General features: G+C 46.3%; 1 protein-coding gene and 1 long non-coding RNA gene across 4 annotated transcripts in view; one reads left to right on the top strand and one right to left on the bottom strand.

The window, feature by feature from the left end:
* Positions 1-21: 21 nt before the first annotated feature.
* Positions 22-21,181, bottom strand: part of LOC132457701 (filamin-A-interacting protein 1-like) — a 24,885-nt gene continuing 3,725 nt past the window's right edge. The window contains exons 2-6 of one of the 3 annotated variants that reach the window (XM_060051994.1): positions 14,751-15,097; positions 13,845-14,021; positions 13,128-13,306; positions 1,481-4,280; positions 22-787 (exon numbers count right to left, since the gene is read on the bottom strand). In XM_060051994.1, the coding sequence (XP_059907977.1) occupies positions 602-787; positions 1,481-4,280; positions 13,128-13,306; positions 13,845-14,021; positions 14,751-15,071 (3,663 nt within the window). In that variant the 5' untranslated portion in view covers positions 15,072-15,097 and the 3' untranslated portion in view covers positions 22-601. Of the gene's footprint in view, positions 788-1,480; positions 4,281-6,406; positions 7,459-8,976; positions 10,050-13,127; positions 13,307-13,844; positions 14,022-14,750; positions 15,098-21,181 lie in introns of those variants that run through there. The other 2 variants (XM_060051995.1, XM_060051996.1) reach the window with 2 other exon arrangements.
* Positions 10,850-13,979, top strand: LOC132457704 (uncharacterized). Its single transcript, XR_009525749.1, has 3 exons — positions 10,850-11,036; positions 13,205-13,270; positions 13,854-13,979. It is a non-coding gene; the product is annotated as an uncharacterized LOC132457704 (long non-coding RNA).

Genomic DNA, 21,181 nt, shown 5'->3' with positions numbered 1-21,181 from the left:
AAAATAGTTTGGACACTACCCTTAACATTTCTCAATATTTAATTTTCAGGAGGAAACAAAAATACACAAATACAAATACATACAACATAAATTGGACGCATCTGATTATCCATATAAAGTATTTTATTTAAATTACCTTTTATTACAAAATCCTTTAGATATAAAGAAAGCGTTACTTACATGTACAATACAATATTCTAGTAAAACATTTACAAAATATATTTAGAATGTATAAACACTTGTGAGTCAACTGATGCATATGTTGCAATAGAAAACCCTGACATTTCACTCGAACTACAATCACACTGTGGATATCAGACATTGTTTTTCCATCTACATTTCAGAAATAAATATGAACACAAACACAAATACATTGGCACCTAGTTAAAAATGTGTCATTATTTGAAGTACAACGGTTCCGCGAGTCCTTAAGTTGATTGAGGAAACAGCTGAGTGTTTCTTGTGCTACAAATTGCCTGTAACTCTATGCAGAACCATGTTTTGCATGTACATCACAGGGTCCACTCAAAAGCTATGGTTTAGTAGCTCACACTGACTCAGCACTTTACATTACAGACCCATCACCATCGATCTCTTCTACTTAGGCCTTTCCTCCATTTTGAAGGGCACCGCTGTTCACCGTGGACTTCTTCACCTCTATCCTCATGGACTGACTCTCTAGCCTCACTCCACCGGACATGCCCAGCACCGTCTTCCCCGTCTTCAGGTTCTTGGACATGGGGATCCGGGTCAACCCGGTACGAGTGGTTTGGGCTTCATGCCCGGTCTATTGCAAGAGTGGAAAGAATGAAAAACACATTAAATGTATGTATGTATGTATGTATGTATGTATGTATGTATGTATGTATGTATGTATGCATGTATGTAATGCATACATGCGTGTGTGTGAGTGTGTGAGACAATTCGAAACACTTTAAACTTCACTAGTAACAAGTACCATGTGAGAAATGTGAATATGTGTTCAAGTCTCTTTTTCAGCCATTCACTATCAGTTGTTTGGTGTCAAGTCACTCCAAGGCTGTTTTGTGTCAGTGAGGCCAGCAAGCAACGTGAGACCATTTGTGAATAGAAGAAGTAAACAAAAGGTACATTTGACTTATTGTTATATTATGCCAGCAAGCCAGTGTGAGAGCTCTGCGGTTTAATGGCATCTCTCGCCACGCTGTCCGTCTTTGCTACAAAAAAACTTCACTTAGACCCACACTAGAATGGGGCCTCCATATACCTACAATAGTCCATTCAACAGAGAAGAAAATATGTCTCGAAGATATGCATCACTGTGTCTCTCCAGTCAACAAGGTCATAATTTGTATTTTCTATCAGCAATTTGCATCTCAGGTCTTTACATGTGCTTACTTTTTTTTTTTTAAAGCATCATGGGGCATACAGTTGACACAAATACACACATTTGATAGATACCCTTGAATTAAATCCATTTCTTTCACTAAAGGCACATTACCATGCTTTGTGAAGGCCGACTGCTTGATGACACGGGAGTGATGGTTATACTATTGCTGGCCTTGATGGCGGTGGCCCTGGCCGTGGTGGTGCTGGTGGTGGTGATTTGACGCGGCGAACGCAAAACTGTCCCGGTGGACAAGGTCATCTCTTTGCCCTCCGCCACGGGTCTGACGACCATTTTGGGGCCGGCGCTGTTACCTAGGTGGATGTGTATCTTGCTGTCTTCACTGGTGGTGATGAGGTTAGTGTGGCACTTCCTGATGGCCACCGGGACCATCTGCTTTTCTGGCGTGACCTTGAACACGGCACGGCCCATGGTCATCTCCTGGGGTTCCGGAGAGGCCGAGTGGTCGGGTACGACAGCCGTGCTCACCGTCGTGATGGAGATCGGTGACAAGGGCCTCCCCGATGCGGCGGAGCAGACCCTGCCGCCATCGGGGGACTTGGCCCTGGATATTGTCGTGATTGTGACCGGGGACTTTGCTCTCTCTGGGCCTCGGATCCCAGTGAAAGACTTCACCCTCTGGTTGGATGCAGAGTGGGTGGGAATGATTGTGATTTTAGACTTGGGGTGAGACGAGTTGGGGCTGAGTGGGACAGAGCTGGAGAAGAAGCTGTCACCCGTGGGGCTGCTGATCTCCAAGGTCGCGGTGCTGTTCTGGTGATCGGGCGTCACCCGGATGTGCACTGGCTGTCCTTGTTTCTGGATCATTGTCAGTTCAGTGGGCAAAGCGTCTCCATTGACGTGCAATGGCTTTTCTAGGCTGTTCCCTGACGGGGCCGTCTCCTTTTTCCTCATCCATGGGATCCAAGACTTCTTTACACCCATGTCACTGGTGGATGAAGGGCTGCGTTCAAGGGCACTGAGCTTTTCAGATGACTTCTTGAGACACTTCTGTCTGAAGTTGTTCATGATATGATTCTCTTCTTGGACCGACTTCCTGATGAAAACAGCTGGGCAATCCTCCTCTGCCGTATCCATGGGCAACACGTCCGTCTGCACTGCCGTCGAAGTCATAGCGATGTCCATCATCCTCCTCCCATTCATGCTGGGCCTTAAGGCTCGGCTTTGTCGTTTAGTCACGTCCAGCTCTTTGGTCAGGTGAATGACCTCGATGCTCATGTTCTTGGCTTTCTCCTCTTCTTCCAAGAACCTTTGCTGCAGCACTGAGTAATCTAGCTGGAGCTGAGACAGCTGGTCTTCTTTGTTCATGAGCTCATGGATCTTCTCCTTGAGAGCCACAACGTCAGCTTGGAGGTCTTTGGTCATGGCCTCCTCTCGCTTACAGCATTGTTGGAGATCTTCTCTGGGACAATCCTCCTCTCCTTTCTCTATAGCTTTGTTCCGTGCGATCTGACTCCTCATTTCTTCAATCTGCCGGGAGAGGATGTTAGCCTTGTCTTGTTCGGTGAGGAACTTTTTCTCTAAGAGGTCGCACTGATCCTCCGTCTTGATCAAGTCGCCCTCTACCACCTCGAGTTGTTTGAGGCGTTTCTTCAGCTGTTCAATTTCAAAGGTCAGTTCCACTAATTTGTTGTCATCTGCTATGGCAGAGCCAGATCCTCTACCCAGTTCACATCTTCCTATGTTTTTAAGCGGTGACTTTTCTGCTGGGTCCAACCCATCTAACCTCTTTTTCAGTTGGTTGATCTTGCAGTTTAGGTCTTTATTTGTATCCAATTCATTCAATATTTTGGTGCTCAACTCTCTATTCTCACTGGTTAGAGTTTCTACTTTGTTCCCCATTTCAGATTTTAACTTCAGGAACTTTTTGCTCTCATCTATTAGTCTTTCAGTGACCTCCGTAACCTTTCTCTGTTCAATTTTGAACATATTGCCTAAATCCTCCTTTTTCTTCTCCTCGGACTTCATCCTATCCATTAGATTCTTTCTTTCATCCATCAAAGCAACTGTCAACGACTTCAGTTTACTCAGGTCATCTTTGAGGCTCAGTTCAGACTTTTCTAGCCGCAACTCGGAAGACTCAACCTCTTTCATTCGAATCCGCAGAGCTACCAGCTCATCCGACAGCTCCTTCGTCAGCCCCTTCTCCCTTTCCAGTGCAGTGTTCAACTGGGTACATTCAGTCTTGCTGATGCTGAACGCACCCTCCAGCCTCTCTAGTTCCACCATTCTCTTCTGGAGCTTCTCCACCTCCAGCCGGAGGACTTTGCTCTTGCTGTCCTCGTCCTGGAACCTCTTCCTCAGCTCTTTGCACTGCCTCTCAGTCTTGGTGATCTCCTCATCCTTACCCTCCATCTCCAGCACCCGCTTCCGCAGGTTCTCCAGCTCAGTGATCAGCGTGGAGTTTCCACACTCGCCTTTGCTGATCTTCTCTCTCAGCTCCTGCAGCTCATCCTCCGATTTCTTCAGCGTCTTGTTGCTCTCCTCAAGCTCCGCCACCTGGTGCACAAGACCTGAAAGTTTGGCGTCGAGCTGGCGGTTCTGGGCCTCCTGGTCGGCCAGCTTGGCGCTCATCTCCTCATGCTGCTGGGTGAACGTGGATGATTTCTCCCGGAGCTCGGTCTCCAGACCCACCGCCCTTTGGCTGTCCTCCTGGGCACGGGTGCCGGCTTCACCGAGGGCCTGTTCCCGCTGCTGCAGCTGCAGGCCTAGCTCCTGGACGTGCTGCCCGTGTTTGTCCATCTGCTCCAGGTGAAGTTGCCGCTCATCCACCAGCATCAGGGCAAAGGACTTTAGCTTCACCAGCTCCTCGCGCACCTTGGCCAGTCGCTTGGAGTGCTCCCTCTCCTTCTTGGCCTGGTAAGCTTTCTCGTTCTCGAGTAACTTCTTCAATCTAGAAAGGAATCAAATAGAAGAAAAAGAAAGAGGCATCCTGGATTAGCTTGGGATGACATTGATTTTTAAAAGTAGGTATCTTTGTGAGTCTTGATCATATCATGAAATGTAAAGTTAATCTAAAGTGCATGTTAGGGTTAGGGTTTTTCTCTTAAAAGTCACTTAAAGGTCCCATGACATGCTATTTTATGTATTCTTTAATATAGGTATTAGTGGGCAACTAACACAGTATTCAAAGACGTTCCCTAAATTCAGCCGTGGTGCAGAGTTACAGCCACTCCGAGCCAGTCGCACATTGAGCTTCCCCCAAATGCGCTGTTTCGGTGGGCGTGTCAAGGAGGAGGGTGGGGGTGTGGCCCTGAGCAGCTTGCAGCCACCATGCGCTCTGTTTACAGTGGATGTATCGCAATGGCGAGCCGCACACAGCCTTTAGCCGTGTTCTGTAAATATTCTAGAACACACGGGAGTCCTGGAGCTCTATATCTAAATATGATCATATAGCCTACACAGATATCTATATCATATAATATATATTATCACGGCCAAAAGCTGTGTGAGCCGATATTATGAATCTCAAACGACCGCGTTGGGTTCTCCGACGTTCCTGGTTCTTCAACGTCCACATCAATGTGAATACACACACTGTAACGCAAGTGTTTCTTGTCGGTTCTTTGACGTGTCTTGTATTTCCACAACGAGACTGTCGTGGGGGTTATCTGAGCCATGGTTGAGAAGGAATTGGGGGAAAGGAACTTTGATTTGACTCGCTGAAGTAGCCTACATGAACTGCGACATGCCGCCGGTTGCCGCGAGGCACCATCGCCCGGCAGCGGGCTATGGCAAGCCGAGTGTGCCACAATTCGACTTCAATTAAACGCGTTCTGAAACGCCAGCACGCGTGCCCAGAACGCGTTTTGGTTTTCCAGAACGCGTTCCGGCGTTTCAGCGCGCGCGCGCCCAGAACGCGTTCCGGCGTTTCAGCGCGCGCGCCCAGAACGCGTTCCGGCATTTCTGCGCGCGCGCTCAGAACGCATATTAGCATATTAACAGCACGCGTGCTGTTAATATGCTAATGCGCTCCTCCCCTCGATTTTCTCAGCCAATAGATTTGAGCCGTTTTCACCTAATCATATGCTAGGGCAAACACACAGACAACATCAGTCGAGACCAGAGCTCTCACCACCTCCACATTAACCACCTAATTTGAAACATCTTAACATCTTTCGACTTTAAGAACGACACAACAGAAAAGATTCGTGAAAGAAGAGCTCTGGTCTCGACTGATGTTGTCTGTAATATGCGTTCTGAGCGCGCGCGCAGAAATGCTGGAACGCGTTCTTGGCGCGCGCGCGCTGAAATGCCAGAACGCGTTCTGGGCGCGCGCGCTGAAACGCCGGAACGCGTTCTGGGCGCGCGCGCTGAAACGCCGGAACGCGTTCTGGAAAACCAAAACGCACGCGTGCTGGCGTTTCATAACGCGTTTAATTGAAGTCGAATTGTGGCACACTCGGCTTGCCATACCATAGCCGGCTGCCTGCTGCCGGGCGATGGTGCCTCGCGGCAACCGGCGGCATGTCGCAGTTCATGTACTTCAGCGAGTCAAACCAAAGTTCCTTTCCCCCAATTCCTTCTCAACCATGGCTTAGATAACCCCCGCGACAGTCTCGTTGTGGAAATACAAGACACGTCAAAGAACCGACAAGAAACACTTGCGTTACAGTGTGTGTATTCACACACACACATACACACACACACACACACACACACATGTGGCGCTCGCACGGTCGAGTCTCATTGGCGGGCCAACGTCTCTGGGCGGGCCAGGCAGAGTAAGGGGAGGAGCTGAGATTCCTCATGACGTCATGAGCACAGATTTCCAAATCAGCGCGCTTGAGCCTCCGTTTTTTCAAAGGCGAGCAGAACAGCTAGTGCTCGTTTTACACCAAACGCAAGTTTTAGCCACTGGGGGACCATAGGCAGGCTAGGGGAACTCATATTTATGTTAGAAAACCTCATAAATTGAGATTTTCATGTCATGGGACCTTTAACTATTCAATAATCTCTTCTCAAGATATGTATATTGTCCCATGATTGTAAATGTTCTAAATGTATGACAAAGATTACCTTGTGGAGTGGTATGGATGATTGCTGGTTGAAGCAGCCTCACCTGGCCCGAGTCTGACTGAAGGGACTCCGTGGCTGGGTGAGGCTGCACACCTGTTGTGCATTGAGCAATCAGTGTGCACTGGTTAAACCAGCCATCATCACATACACTGAGAGAGATTTGCATGGCAACATGGAGCACCAGCTCATATCATTGTCATTTAACTTCTATGATGGTGATGTTTTCCCACATCACCATCCTATGTCCTTAGTGGTTTGGAGAGGACCCACAATGGGCGCTAGTCTAACAATCCTGGCACCTAGGTGACTTTAACTGGGCTCCTCCCGACATGGACAGAATGGTGACGTTGGAACAACGATTTATTGTGGAAGTTGATACGATTCACCAAGTTTTATCAGTTGATGACCAGCCATTATCCACACACACACACACACTCCAGACCTTATAGAAATATATGATTCTATCATCTACCGGATTGAAAAATACCCAGTTAATGAATAGTGTATTTGTAGAGTAAACAAACAGAACAAACAAAGCAGTTAAAGAAAGCTAACATTTGAAAATATAAGCAATAAAATCAAATACTTAGACTTTATGTTGTGATGCTATGACCCGAGCATCAGGACACAAACTGAAGTGCAGCGGTCAAACACTTGATACTGCGATATCCTTCCCCTTTTTTCCGTTGGATGAGAGCTTAAGAACACAAGCCTCACGAGAACGTTTCCCAAAGCCCTCTGACCGAGAGCGCTCCCTTTCTCTGAGCCTCTTTCTATGCTGCTCATGTCCATTAACAATTCACCCACAGTCAAATGACATGCAAAGCACAAGGAATGCAAAGAAGATGCTCAGTCTTTGTGTGCCACCCCAGCACGAGAACAACGAATCACAGCATTTCCTTTTGTTAAAATAAAAGAGGCATAAGAATCCAACATACGTTTCACCCATACATAGAACACTTAGGGCTGCTGCAGGCCAAATAGCCTCAAAAAGTTCCCCAACCGTCTTCAAAATATGTAATCGCCAGCAACACTATACAGCGGCCTAAGACAGGCAGCGTATGCAACTCACCTCCGATGTTAACTCTAGCAGGAACACGTGATCATTTTTAAGCCATTGTTTAAAGTCCGGGGATGGTGAGTGTCAGCTGACAGGGGGCCTCCCTCTCTCCACAGCCACAGGCCCACACTCCCTTCTTGTCATCAGGACGAACACAGGTGAGCCCATGCACAGGAGCAGCACCTCACTTCTAAGTGATAGACTAGAGTGCATGAATGTGTGTTTGTGTGCGTCTGTATGCATGTGAATATAAAGGAGGTTACGATTGGTTGGAAGCAGGACTCTTTGCAGGGGGTGGGTCCCTTGCCAAAGCAGGGAGGGAGGGAGGGAGGGAGTGGGGGGGTGTGGGGGTGCGGCGTTCAGCAAGTCTACCCCTAAATCAACTCCTGTTATTCATCTTTTGTCACTTACACAAGGGTTGGAGTAATTCAATTAAAAGGTTTTCCCACTTTAGAGCTATATTTTGTACTCGAGTGTACTCATAAACATTCTTTGTGTAAATTCAGTGTTGGTTTGAAGAGTCCAACCTCCTATTTATATAAAAATTGTATACAATAACAAAGTATACATAAACAAAGTCCCAAAAGTAATTTTTCAGGCATAAGAGCTCTGGCATATACGTTATATATATATATATATATATATATATATATATATATATATATATATATATATATATATATATATATATATATATATATATATATATATATATATATATATATATATATATACACACACACACACACACACACACAAAAATGACAGCATAATTCCACCTAATGGCAAGGAGCGCTGGTCTACACACACACACACACACATAATGAGAAATCCAGAGACTGCGGATGGGCCAGGTCTCTCCTGGGAGGGGTGGAAGACCAGAGGAGGACAGAATGTACTATCGCTTCAATGAGGTGCTGTGTGAAAAGTCTAAATGACCGCTGTGAACATTGAACATTGGGGGGGGGGGGGGGGGGGGTTTCAATGTGTGCACTAAACACGCGTAGTACAGCCCGGTGGTTAGTGTAGTTACCCATGAAAGAGAGAAGAACGTCACACACACACACACACACACACACACACACACACACACACACACACACACACACACACACACACACACACACACACACACACACACACACGGAGATTTGACCTACAGGTTATTAAAACATAGCTGTGCCACCGCTCTTCTTATACAGTGCATTGGAGATCCTACATTTAGAATGCTCCTAAATCGTTAATAAAGGCCCATTAACGCGGTGCACATATGTATTCATATCACGCATGGCACCTGGCTCCTCTCCTGCCAAGTAGCAGACAGGGAGCCTGGCTCCGCTACTGAGGAGACAAGCAGATGTCAAGAAAACAGCACGTCCACGTTCTACGCTTCCACTGCCGCAAGTCAGTGACACCTTAGCATTTGGCCGTCTCAAATTACGCACACCGTTTTGTGTGTGTGTGCGTGCGCTTAGGCGTTTGTGTGTGACAATTTGTGCAGATTTTTTACCTTGAGGTTGAATGTTGATCTTTACCTTTTGGGACCTTCACTTTGAATAAGTGTTTAGGAGCAAGAGTGATGTCATATGTTGAGCGTGTGTGTGGATGGTGGCTGGTTGAAGCAGCCTCACCTGGCCGAGTCTGATTGGACTCTGGGGCTGGGTGAGGCTGCACACCTGTTGCACATTGAGTAATCAATTTGCACAGGTTAAACCAACCGTCACCACACACACTCAGGGACATCTCCTACATGGAGCACCAGCAGGTCATCTGTCATTTTCTGCAAACGTTATAACAAACTGGTTTCCAACATCACCACCTCAGGAGCCCAGTAAAAGTCACCTAGGTGGAGCGTAGCATGTAGAAGAATTAGCTGTGATGTAAGCAAATGGTGATGCGTTATTATAATTTATAAAAAATTGCATTCTAATCGACTTTCAATGTATAAGGTCCAGTAAGGTTGCTTGGTGGAATGGCTTCTTGTTTTCCGTTTACACTGTGTTGTCATCGGGGTACTTAAATGCGTGCACGCCATGAGCACAAACACAGGTGCGATCTGTAGAAGGGGGGGGGAAATGGCGAGAAGAAAAACGCATCATATTCCTGGTGGGACAGCACCTCACTCACCCCCAGCTCCCCGCTGGAATGCGCTCCAAGCCGCAGTGGCCCGTCTGTTTCGGGAGACCGAAGATTGAAGCAGAAACGGCCTGCCAAAGAGCTGTCAAAACAAGGTGTTCCACCGTAATGACGACTCTCGACGGACGTAAAACATTAGTCGCTTAGCGAGAGAGCGAGCCCCAGCGGTAGTGTATAGCACCGAGAGATTGATGTGCTGCTAAAAGAAGGAAATCAGACATAAGCGGGTATGTGGCGGTACGTGGTTGAGGGCAGAGTAAAACAGAGTTATTGAAGCTTTGTTTACAGCATGTGCATGACCTTCTGCCAGAGTGTGTGCTTTTCTGTCAATATGATTGGTAAAGAGGAAAGAGACAGGAAACACTCACCTGATTCTAACTTTTGTTTTCACATATTTTCGATACAGCTTCTATTAACAGACCAATCTGCAACAATACCGGGAGTGTGTGTGTGTAGGGTGGGGGGGGGGGGGGTTCCAATGTGCGTGACTTGTAAAAAAAAAAACATTAACCATCCTCAGGAACGGCAGATATTTCTCCTCCTTTATATGTTCACCTCCTGACATCCAAATTGCTCCGTGGATGGCTGACGGCTGAGAGTCGGTGAAAATCCCCTCATCAGCGCCCATTATTATCATCACATTCTTACACATGTTTGGCACGGCACCTTTGCCTCTCTTTCACTCACACTATCGCCGCTACAGGGCCCCAGGGCGTCGGCTGATCCTGATAATAAGGTGCCAGAGATGAGGAGATGCCTCCGTCTCACACCCGTGGCTAGCTCCTGTCCAAACAAGCGGTGTGCCCACACCGTGGCAGACACGTTATTGGATTGGTCCACGTTTCATCCGAAGTGACAAGTGAGAGTGATAAGTTCTGAGGGCAGAACTGAGAATGAAGACATCAATCCATCCATTTTTATATCCATCTGTCCATACATCTATCGAACAATCTCACCAATCCACCCTCCCACATCCATCCACCCATTCATCCGTTCATTCGTTCATCATATCTCGCCTACAGTTAATATCTACACCCTCTGGTCTATTTTGGGCGGATCAAAATACAGTAAACAAAGGTTTATGGTAGCAGAGCTGGAAATAATAAGTGTCCCTGTAGGCAACTGCTAGCCGTAGGGAATGTGGCGGACTCCGATGGCCACAGAGTGAAAAGCAGCCAGCGTTAACATGTGTTCGTCTCCGACCTCACCTAAGCGGGGTGACCGAGACTCCGATGGCCACAGAGTGAAAAGCAGCCAGCGTTAACATGTGGTCCCCTCCCATCTCCCCTTAGCAGGGTGAGCGAGGGCGCCCTGTTAGCACGCCCAGCTGGAAACCACCTGGCACCGAACACAAATCACCTTGATCCTGCCACCTGATCCGCCAGCTCAGAGCCTAAGGGATCAGGTGCCACAGTATAGGCCAGCAAAGGCAGGGTGAGTTGAGTATCACCCCTTTTTTACACTATGAACTCTCGACTCGGTTTCGTAACAAGTACATGTTTGTGTGAGTCTAACTTGGGTGTGTGTCGCTGGCTACTACAGCTATCTGATGGCTCAGGGCCTTAAGAGAAGTAAAGGCATTGGTGCCTTTAGGGCCCGTCTGCAAATATGTCCCATCAAGGTAGGCAAGGCACTATGAACTATTAGTTTATTCACGCAAATGTGTAGATGGGATTTCCTTTCAAGCTACTCAACAGAAATTGCAAATACAGGCACGGTGGCTTTTTGCTGGGGGTTAAACATTCCTCAAGGTTAAGATCAGTGGAAACGCACTCAGCTGTTAAACCTAAGCAAGTTAAACTACAATTGGATGCATTTCAAAATGTTTTTATATCCAACATTTCTAATTAAGCAACATTTCTCTGCCTACATATAAAATGCCCTGAAGCCAGATTTGCGATCGTTTTTTAAATGGTGTGATTGCTTTTTAGAATATACACTTGAATATGAAAATTGCACTGGCTCGAATATGAAGTATTCACATTCTCTCGCCTCGGCATGTTAAAGTAAACTGAAAATAAACTCTCGCTGTCTGGGAAACGGGCCAGAAAAGTACGGCCATGAACCAAGACAAGCTCTTTCTCTCTCAACTCTCTCTCTTTCTCACTTATAGCCTCTGATGGCCTCTCCATTCTTGTGACAGTGATTTAGCGTCCACAGCCTGCTTCCTGTGTCCTCTGCTAGGAGCTGAAGAGAGGGAAAGAGAGAGAGAGAGAGGGAGAAGGAGGGCTATGGAGAGACATTGAGTGTGAGTGCAGGTCCGCTGGGGGTCGAACTATTTGAAGTTTTGACAGTGGATGAAATGCTGCAGGATGTGTAACGCCAGCCCACAGGTCCGCACTGCAGATGACTGACTGTATGGATTACATTCGAGATACAAGCACACTGCCTGTCCTGCACCCATGGACACACACACACACACACACACACACACACACACACACACACACACACACACACACACACACACACACACACACGTGCACACATGCGGTACAAAGGCTCTACAGTTATTGTACAGATAAGTCAAATCCTTGTGTTAAATAAGAGGACTGTTATTGGCTAAAGCACCGTGGGATTGACGCTTCCATCTGAAAGCATCCTTTAAGTTTTCTCTTGGCGAGCATTGATGCTAGCAAATGCTAAATCAGAGCATGTTCTATTTGTCTGACTATGATGGTTTGCTGTTGTATTTCCTGCCGGGAACCCAAACCGAATTGCTGCTTTGATTATTCTCACTGTTGTTGATTCAAATCTGCCAAATTACAACATTTTACATACATAAGAAGGAAAATTGACCTTTCAGTGGTCCTTGTGCATCCACAAACAACCACCATGCTATTGTGTTTATGTCTCTGCTTTCGGGATCAAACCCTCTGAATCTTTGATTGTTTAATGAGCGTAGGTCATTTGGGATTTGAGGATCCGTGCCTTCTCTCTCTCTCTCTGTCCATGAACCTTTCGGTTTTATCTTTCTGACCAGGCCGTGTGCATGTAAGGCCACATCCCGTCTGTAATGGCCATGGTTTCTGTGAGGCCCTGGGGACTGATGGTCCTGTATACTGTCGTTGACTGCCTCAAGGTCACTTTCAAACATGGATTTCTTTTCAACATCCATTGGCCCTGAACCTCTCGTGCTCCTCTCTCTCTCTCTCTCTCTCTCTCTCTCTCTCTCTCTCTCTCTCTCTCTTTTCTCTCCTGCCTTTATCTTGCCCTCACTCGTCCTCCATGTCCCCCAGCTCTTCATTCAACCTCGTGATTACCTCTTTCCATCTCTTTCTTTCTCTAGCGACAGATTGCAATGCTTTGTTTTTTTAATTCAAGCAGCTCTCTGTATTCCTTCACATGTATTCATCGAATTGCAACCATTTCTCAATTCATACTGCTTCCCCCCCTCCCCCGATTGCATTAACCTTGTTTATTGGTTTAATAAATATTTTCTGAGGTTCCCTGTGCGTGTGCGTGAGCGTGAGAGTCAATACAATGTGCTCCACAGATGAAGACGGACTGCGCCCGGCTGCCCACCTCTCCCTCTCCTGCTCCAGCAGGTTGGTGAACTCGTCACTCTTGTTCATGTAGTCCCCGTGCTTGTGCTTCTCCAGGTCCAGCTCCTGCACGGTGCGGCGGTGGCTCTTCTCTGCCAGCAGCAGCTGCCCCAGCATGCGACGGTACGTCTCCCTGTGCTTCTCCTGCAGCCTCTCCAGCTAGGTCAAAGTATATTTACATTTAGTTAGGATTTTCCATCACTACAACTCTCTCTTTCGAGTCACCACAAATGGCAGAGTAGCGCCAACCAAAAGTCCCATGATTCCTTTCAATTTACAAGCCCGATACATGCAGGTACCGCAGGTATCGACACACACATTGACAAGCAATGCGCAAACAAATGGATAGACGCACACGCAGACAGACAGACAGATAGACAGACTTATGGGGACAAAAATTGGGACAAACACGTGCACAAATAAAAGTACTCTTGTAAACGCACACGCACGCACACACACACTCACATTCACGCACACAAATGCATGTAGATACACACACACGCGCATAAATGCAGATACACACATAAAAATGAATGCATGCAAACAGTTCAGAAGGTGAGGTATGGAAGGCTAAACCTTAACCTAATCTGAATCCAACACTACACCATTTCCTGACATATGGATCAAACATTGACACGATAGACAAACAAATGTGTCACTTTACAGCGCTTTTATAGACATTCACCAAAACACTGACCTCAACCAGGGGCTTCTGGTAGGGTTCCTGGTTCGGAGGGCCCTTGGACCCGGAGATCAGGCCATCCCTCTGCAGGGCCTGCAGGGCCGAGCCAGGCTCCGGGGAGCCGTAGTGGGACTCCAGTCCTTCGGGACGGGCCTGCTTGGACTTCATGATGCGGATGATGTCTTCACGGGCCTAAAAGCACAAGGCTCATTGATTAGAGCACAGAAGATGTAGAGATACGTTGATAAGATGATGTATATAACACAACAGGGGGGTTATGTTATATAGTGTACCTAAAGCTGTATGAACACACATAGATGTGCTGCGTAAATTTTATGCATCAATATTTATCTATATATTTATAGATCTTTATGTATTTATTTATAAGTATGCAATACTTGAAATTATACGTTTTGTATATGTCATTACCGTTTTCAACCACAAGGTAGGGCTATAGTGCAATTAAATTCGAGGCAGCCCATACACAGCATAACATCATACCAACACACCATACCAGAGGCCTTTTTAATATCAACGCTGCAGTTGTTAGCAGTAAGCAGTTAATAGCAGCTTGAAGACGTACTGTGTAGAAATGTTAACGGTTGAAATGTTACTCTTTTTGGTAAGTCATTCACCCGAAAGGTCCAATAGCCTAGGGTCAAATCCTAAAAAAGAAATGTAATAAAGATAATATTGTGCAATAAACTCCTAATCTACCAGGTTTTCTCTGTTTTCCCATAAAGTAAATCATCTAAAGTGGTAACATAAGCCAATAGAGCTCATTGGATTTGACTCACTCGAGATATGCTTGCGGCGGATGGCAGCATGTGAAATGTTCCCTGACACAATGCGACCTGTGAGAGATGCAACATGAGCACAGACACAACTCCTTTAAAGCTCATGCATTCCTGGTGACCTCACCTGAACCTCTCCCTCCATGATGCCCAGCAGTTTGAGCAGGTCTCCTTTAGAAAGCCCCATCAGGCCCTCTCTCTGATCCCCAACGTCATCTTCGGAATCCACAGATATCTTCTTCTTCTTCATCTCCTCCTCCTCCTCCTCTATCTCCTCTGTGATGACCGCCGCTTTTTGGTGTGTCTCGTCTTTTGGTTGAGGTTTGACCTGGTTGAGGCTCTTGATGGGGAGAGTCACTTCCTGTTGGGGGTGGATGTCGCGGTCTCCTTGGGGCACACCGAGGACGCCTTCGGCCGGCCCCTCCACCCCGTTGCTCTTGGACCTCATGTTCTACCTGAGGAACACCAAGGAACCTGAGGGAACCCAGAACAAAAGGATACATGTTATTACAAAGGTAAACATGCATGCTGGGGTAATGCACATGGAATAGTGATCACAAGAGACTAATATATTGTTGTCGGTACTGTCCTCCATCATTAAAGTCTTCTCTTAACATTACCATCTTGGTATGTATCCTGCTTTTCGGGATACATCTAACCCTTTATTGCCATTATCAATGTTTCTTAGCTTGGTTGTTTGGGCTATTCAGTTCATATCAGTCAGACGAGGATGGACGTAGTAAGACAAAAGTAGTGAGAGACATTTAGTGAGGTGAGATGGAAAGATAAAGGACATTTTTGGAACATGTTTATTTGCTAGTTCACTTAATATTCTTTAGAGACTTGAGCTTTTTCCAACATGTTTACCTTGAACAAAGTCCAAAAACAGGTGAAGAACGTGAGACACAGACAAGGAGACAACTAAGCTAGGACTTAATGAGAGGAATGCATTGTAGGTTGTAGGGCTTTGGCTTCACATAGCTTCATATCTGAGCAGCTGTCCAGCAAATGATTTAACTTCTAAGATACTAGTTCATGCATAGATAAGAGCTGAGCTGATGCAAATTAATAAAATGTGTGTGTGTGTGTGTGTGTGTGTGTGTGTGTGCGTGTGCGTGTGCGTGTGCGTGTGTGTGTGTGTGTGTGTGTGTGTGTGCGTGTGCGTGTGTGTGTGTGTTTGTGTGTACATAGCCACATTTTGTTCGACTGCTGTGTGTTTCAGTCACACCCTAGTTTGGTGGCATATCTCATGTGGAGAGATGAATCTTAGATGGAAACAGTGCTTGCTTTTAAATCATTCTCTTCCATGAAGAAAATGTACCGCTATCATATCTGAAAAGCTTTTACACCATATGACGCATTGTTTTGATATCACAAATGAGGTTTCACAACATCATGATAACTGTTTTTAATAACTTTCTTAACTGTGAAGGGCGAGAAGACAGGTCTGGGATAAAGTTCTTATCTTATCTCGTAGAGTTTGAGGCATACCTTTTTAATTAAGGGATGTGTATGTGCGCATTTGTGTGTGAGAGAAACTATGACAGTATTAACACTTGTAAAAGGAAGGGACCTTGAACTGTGTTCTGTTTGACAGGCGGTGGAGGGAAAAAAAAGAACAACTGACTTTAATGACAAACAGATATTGTATTAACTCCCCCCCCCCCCCCCAACCTCCCATCAGCAACACATCTCCCCACCGGTGATGTCATAGCAATCCCCCACCCCTTGATTCAGGTTCTGAGACGCCTAGAGTGGGCTCGTCAAATTATGTCATGCATTTTCTCCTTAGCACACACCCGAACACACGCATGCAATACGCGCACGCTCGCACACAAGCACAGAAATGCAATTAATCCGACGCAAACACACACACACACGCACCAACATGCACCCACACAAACACACATGCAAATAACCATACATTGGGACCATGAGTGCATCTATACTATAGGCATGCGTGTGCACACACACACACACACACACACACACACACACACACACACACACACACACACACACACACACACACACACACACACACACACATCAGTCCCACACCGCCCTGTTGATCTCATCATGACCTCTCTCCCTCGCTTCACACCGGAGACATCTTGAGTATGGTCATCAAACTATCGCATGTAGACGCACACGCACACAAACACACACACACACACACACACACATACGCACACGCACATGCACATGCACGCACACACCTTTGAACAGCGAGGGAGGTAGAGAGAGAATATGAAACCGGGATGCATGTGCTTTGTATATGCTAGCACACCTACACACATATAAATAGGCAATAATACTATCATTGAGTAATCGCTTTGGAACACACAAACACAGACCCACACACAGACCACACAAACACACAAATGCAACGCAGGACTTGTGAATCGGGTACCATCCCAGTGGGAAACGTGCCACAGAGCTCCCTAAGAGGGCCGCAGGCAACAAGGAATCCTGCACATCGACTTTTGTAACGTTATTCAAACAAGATGTCCATTATAAAGAAAGCGGTCCCGAGGGAAGGGGAGGAGGGGGGGGGGTTCCTTCTATGTGCGAGATACAAGGGATGGGCAGGCGCTCTGGTCACGGTTCCAGTTCTCACCAAACAGCACACTTATCTTACTGCAGCCGCTGTGGTCTGTTGAGCGCAGAGGCTTAAAGCAGCACGACTACTCCTAATGACCCCCGATAACTATTCTCTTTGAATTCCCTCTTGTTTTTTTCCAGTGAAACAACAAAACAACAGCAACAACAAAAGGAGGGCACATGAAAGAGGCCAGAGATAAGGCAAGGGGTCGAGGCTCTTGCATTGTCAAACCCAAGACAAAAATGCAACCGACAAAGCAATCTGGTGGGGGCCGGGGGGAAGGTCGTTGGGTTTGAATCGCCTCGGAGGATTCAGTGGCACCTTGGATAGAGTTCAACCCCGACTGCTCCTCTCCTTCTGTCCGTCAGTGGTGGCCGTGGAGCCAGAGGTAGAACCCCCCCAGCTGCTACTCTGCTTAAGAAGCTCACTCAATCATGCACCAGATAGTTGGGGATAAAAAAGACGAAACGCTCCGGGGTGCCTTGGAAATTGAAAGATGATTTAGGGCGATGAAATGCAACCGGTCGCTGGGTTATTTATAGTTATCTGGGTCGAGGTCGTCAAGCGATCAAACTTTACTTTATTGGCTTTACTGCCTGGTTTTTCGGACTCGCAAAGCCCACAGACACTGACTTCAACCGAGTGGGCAGCATCTGTCTGGGCAGTTTCGGTTACATTTGATGGTTCGATAAATCCATGGCAGTTTTTGTACATCTATATAATTTTACTCAAGTCATCTTTACTTTCAATGTACGGAATTATTTGTCATTTGAAGTTAAAAGCTTAAAAAGGATATTGGTCTCTTCTCATCTGGACCGTGGAATGGATCAGTTTCCTTATGGAAGTCATTACCTTGAAGTCCTCGGATGTAAATACGTTTATTTATTTTGAACAGCGGGTTGACGTTGAGTCATAAGTTAGAGACACCCCATTGCCGGCCCCTGGAGATCTATTGGTCAGATCACTGAAGCCACTCTCCACATCTTGGCAGTTGTAAGGCCCTACTCCCCTATCACTCTGTTGAAGGAACAGCCAATCTGGGTACAATGATGCCAGTGACGCACTCATGATGATGGTCACCACCTGTACTCCTCCACCAGCAATATCTCTATGAACACACAAGACCCCACTTTGAAGTGGAGTGTGAATGTACAGTCAATTGCTCTTATCACATGTTTATTTTCACATGGTTTTCCTTTCGGGACTCCTCTCATTAGTGATAACATTCCAAATATCTCTTTGTAGTTCGTAGAGCAACCATGAGAATGGTATTCTGTCATTGTGTCCTTTTGGCTTCTTATTTATCGTCTGAACCGTCCGGTCACTGCAAGCACCAAATGGAAATTCCAAAGGCACGTGGCCTGCATTCCAGTTTGACATGCAGCATTCCCAAAGACTGAAATTCCCTGCCAGCCTCGGTTCCCTGTTGCTAGATCTAACTGAAATTGGCACAGACACAAACACACTGACACAAACACACACACACACGCACACGCACACACACACACACACACACACACACACACACACACACACACACACACACACACACACACACACACGCACGCACGCACGCACGCACGCACGCACGCACACACGCACACACACACACACTCTTTCCCTCTCTCAAACACAAACTCACACACGCTCACACACACTTGTGCAATCTGAACTATGTATAGTATGTCACTGATTCGTCCAACATCAAAAATAGAGCAGTTCCCTTCAACATGAAAGTGGGGCCCTAAAGCCTGTGAGGCCCCATTATAAATGTGGACCCCCCTCCCTATAGCTTTGGGCAAGGCCAGTCCCTTTGCAGCTCGGTCCAGTTGTCACACACAATGGTATTTATAGGTTGTGAAGAACATGTGCCACTCTGGCAAAGTCAAAAAAAGGGCACACTCGTTTTTTTGTAATTCGTCAGCAAGTCAGGAAATTCCTTTGAATGGCAGCGCATGCCTTTCAGTTTGGAATTGAATTAGTTCACAAGAATTGATGGATGAAGCGTAATAGACTGTTAACATTTAAAATGTCAACATTTCCCCATACCCTGTCATTTACATTTAGTCATTTAGGGGCTACGTGTGTCATTTAACCCAAAGTGACACACAGTCTAAGCATACAATCAGAACTCAAACTTCAGAATGTAAAACCTAAAAGGTAATACGAACTGATAAGCAAGCACAAGCACTGCCTGCTGCCATAGACCGGGCACCAATGCAATCAAATATGACGCATCCACTGCACAGTGTTCACACCTTACTTTTACACACTTCAAACACTTCACCTAAAATAACCTTTCACACTCACAGCCTGTGCATGTCTTGTTATTCCCCTGCGACCGAAAGGTCCAGCACCACAGAGATCCAATCTCGGTGAATTTAGACTGCTTGAACCTATCAAACTGAAACATGCATTCACCATGATGGAGTGTGGGTTTATTCGGTCTCACACCGCACCAGGAGTTGAACTTAGTGACTTAATAAGGAGTGGGGGACTTGGACATCTTGTTTGGCTGCCGGACACTGATAAAATGCAGTGGGCCTGCGAGGGGAGCCCTGGAGGACAACGCGAAGCCTCAAGCTGTGTCTGAGATGTGTCCGCACTCTGCACACAATCAGAATAGAACAGAGCCTTGTGTTCCCTGTTGCCGGGGGAACGAGTTGTAGCACTGTTGCCTGGGAAAAAGGACAACAGGTCTCAGGGTAACTCCTTTGGGGATGATCAAATCATCAAACACAATCAAAAGCCCAGACAATCAGTGATTGTTAGACGTTAAGTAGCACATGCTTCCATGCATTCCCAGGAAAATAAAGATAAAGTAGAGGGCGGTGAAATGTTGATGATTATGCTCAGATGGTTACAATTATGATATTGCATTGAATACATGAAAACCAAAGGACTATATTAACCGTTCTAATACATCTATGGCACCTGGTTCATATTTAGGTAATGGTTTCTCCTTGTACAGTCAATTCAAGTATCTACAATGTGTGGCCTCTATTAATATCCAATAGTGTAAGGACTGTAAGAAGAAACACTGTAATAAGCACTTCACTACACACTCCGTGGAGTGAAATGTCAGAAGAGGTCGCGGGTTTCATGCACACGTTACTGGAATACCAATGTTTAATCCACCAATCGGACGGAAGCTCCCAGAAGCCTCAGCAGTTACGGGCGATCCGCATGTTATGAACAGCATCTCAATGTCATGCTGCGTATCAATATCCTTAAAGGAAAAACATCTCTAACAAACTATAACTTTGTTTCACAGCTTGCCCCCTGGATTATTTTAGAGCCTTCGGTCTCGATCCTTGTGATACCCCATGACATTATAATTACTTTTTACACTTTTTTTTATTTTTTAACAAGGCTGTATAAGCCAGCCTTTATGCAACCGCAAACCACGAACCGATTTCGATTTCACGAACCTGACCCGGCCTTGACATTGCCTGACATTGCCTGACATCGCAAAACCGCTGTATGTCGTAAACTGTACGTTTACAACATGGCTGACCGCATTGCGAGTCAGTGACATAATGACCGACATTGTGGTTGCCAGGGTCGTAGATACGCATGGCATGATACATCAGGCATGTAGTGTATAGCAACCACTAACACAGGAGGCCATTCAGAAAGGCATGACTGTCCATGACTGTCTATGTCCATCAGACATACGTTCATCCGAGGTGGTCCGAGCTGTGCGTAAGTAGCCTGAGGCCGAAATCAACCCTTCTTTTGTGACCCCACATATCGTCAGTCGCGCTCGGAAAATACGCACTTATTCCCATGGCAACGGCGTTGGACCGCATGGAGGCATACCAAGTCAGGGTGTCTCGAGGCTGAAATAGACCCATTGCCCACCCTTCTATGCTCCAGATCTTCTCCAGCAGCGTTCAGAGATCAATTCCCTCAATGTCTATGAATAGCAAGCCATCAGTCATATGGATGAT

The sequence above is a fragment of the Gadus macrocephalus genome, chromosome 5 (genome assembly GCF_031168955.1).
Source record: "Gadus macrocephalus chromosome 5, ASM3116895v1".
NCBI lineage: Eukaryota > Metazoa > Chordata > Actinopteri > Gadiformes > Gadidae > Gadus > Gadus macrocephalus.
Note: the sequence above shows the minus strand (reverse complement) of the source record. Positions and strands in the feature narration are given on the sequence as shown.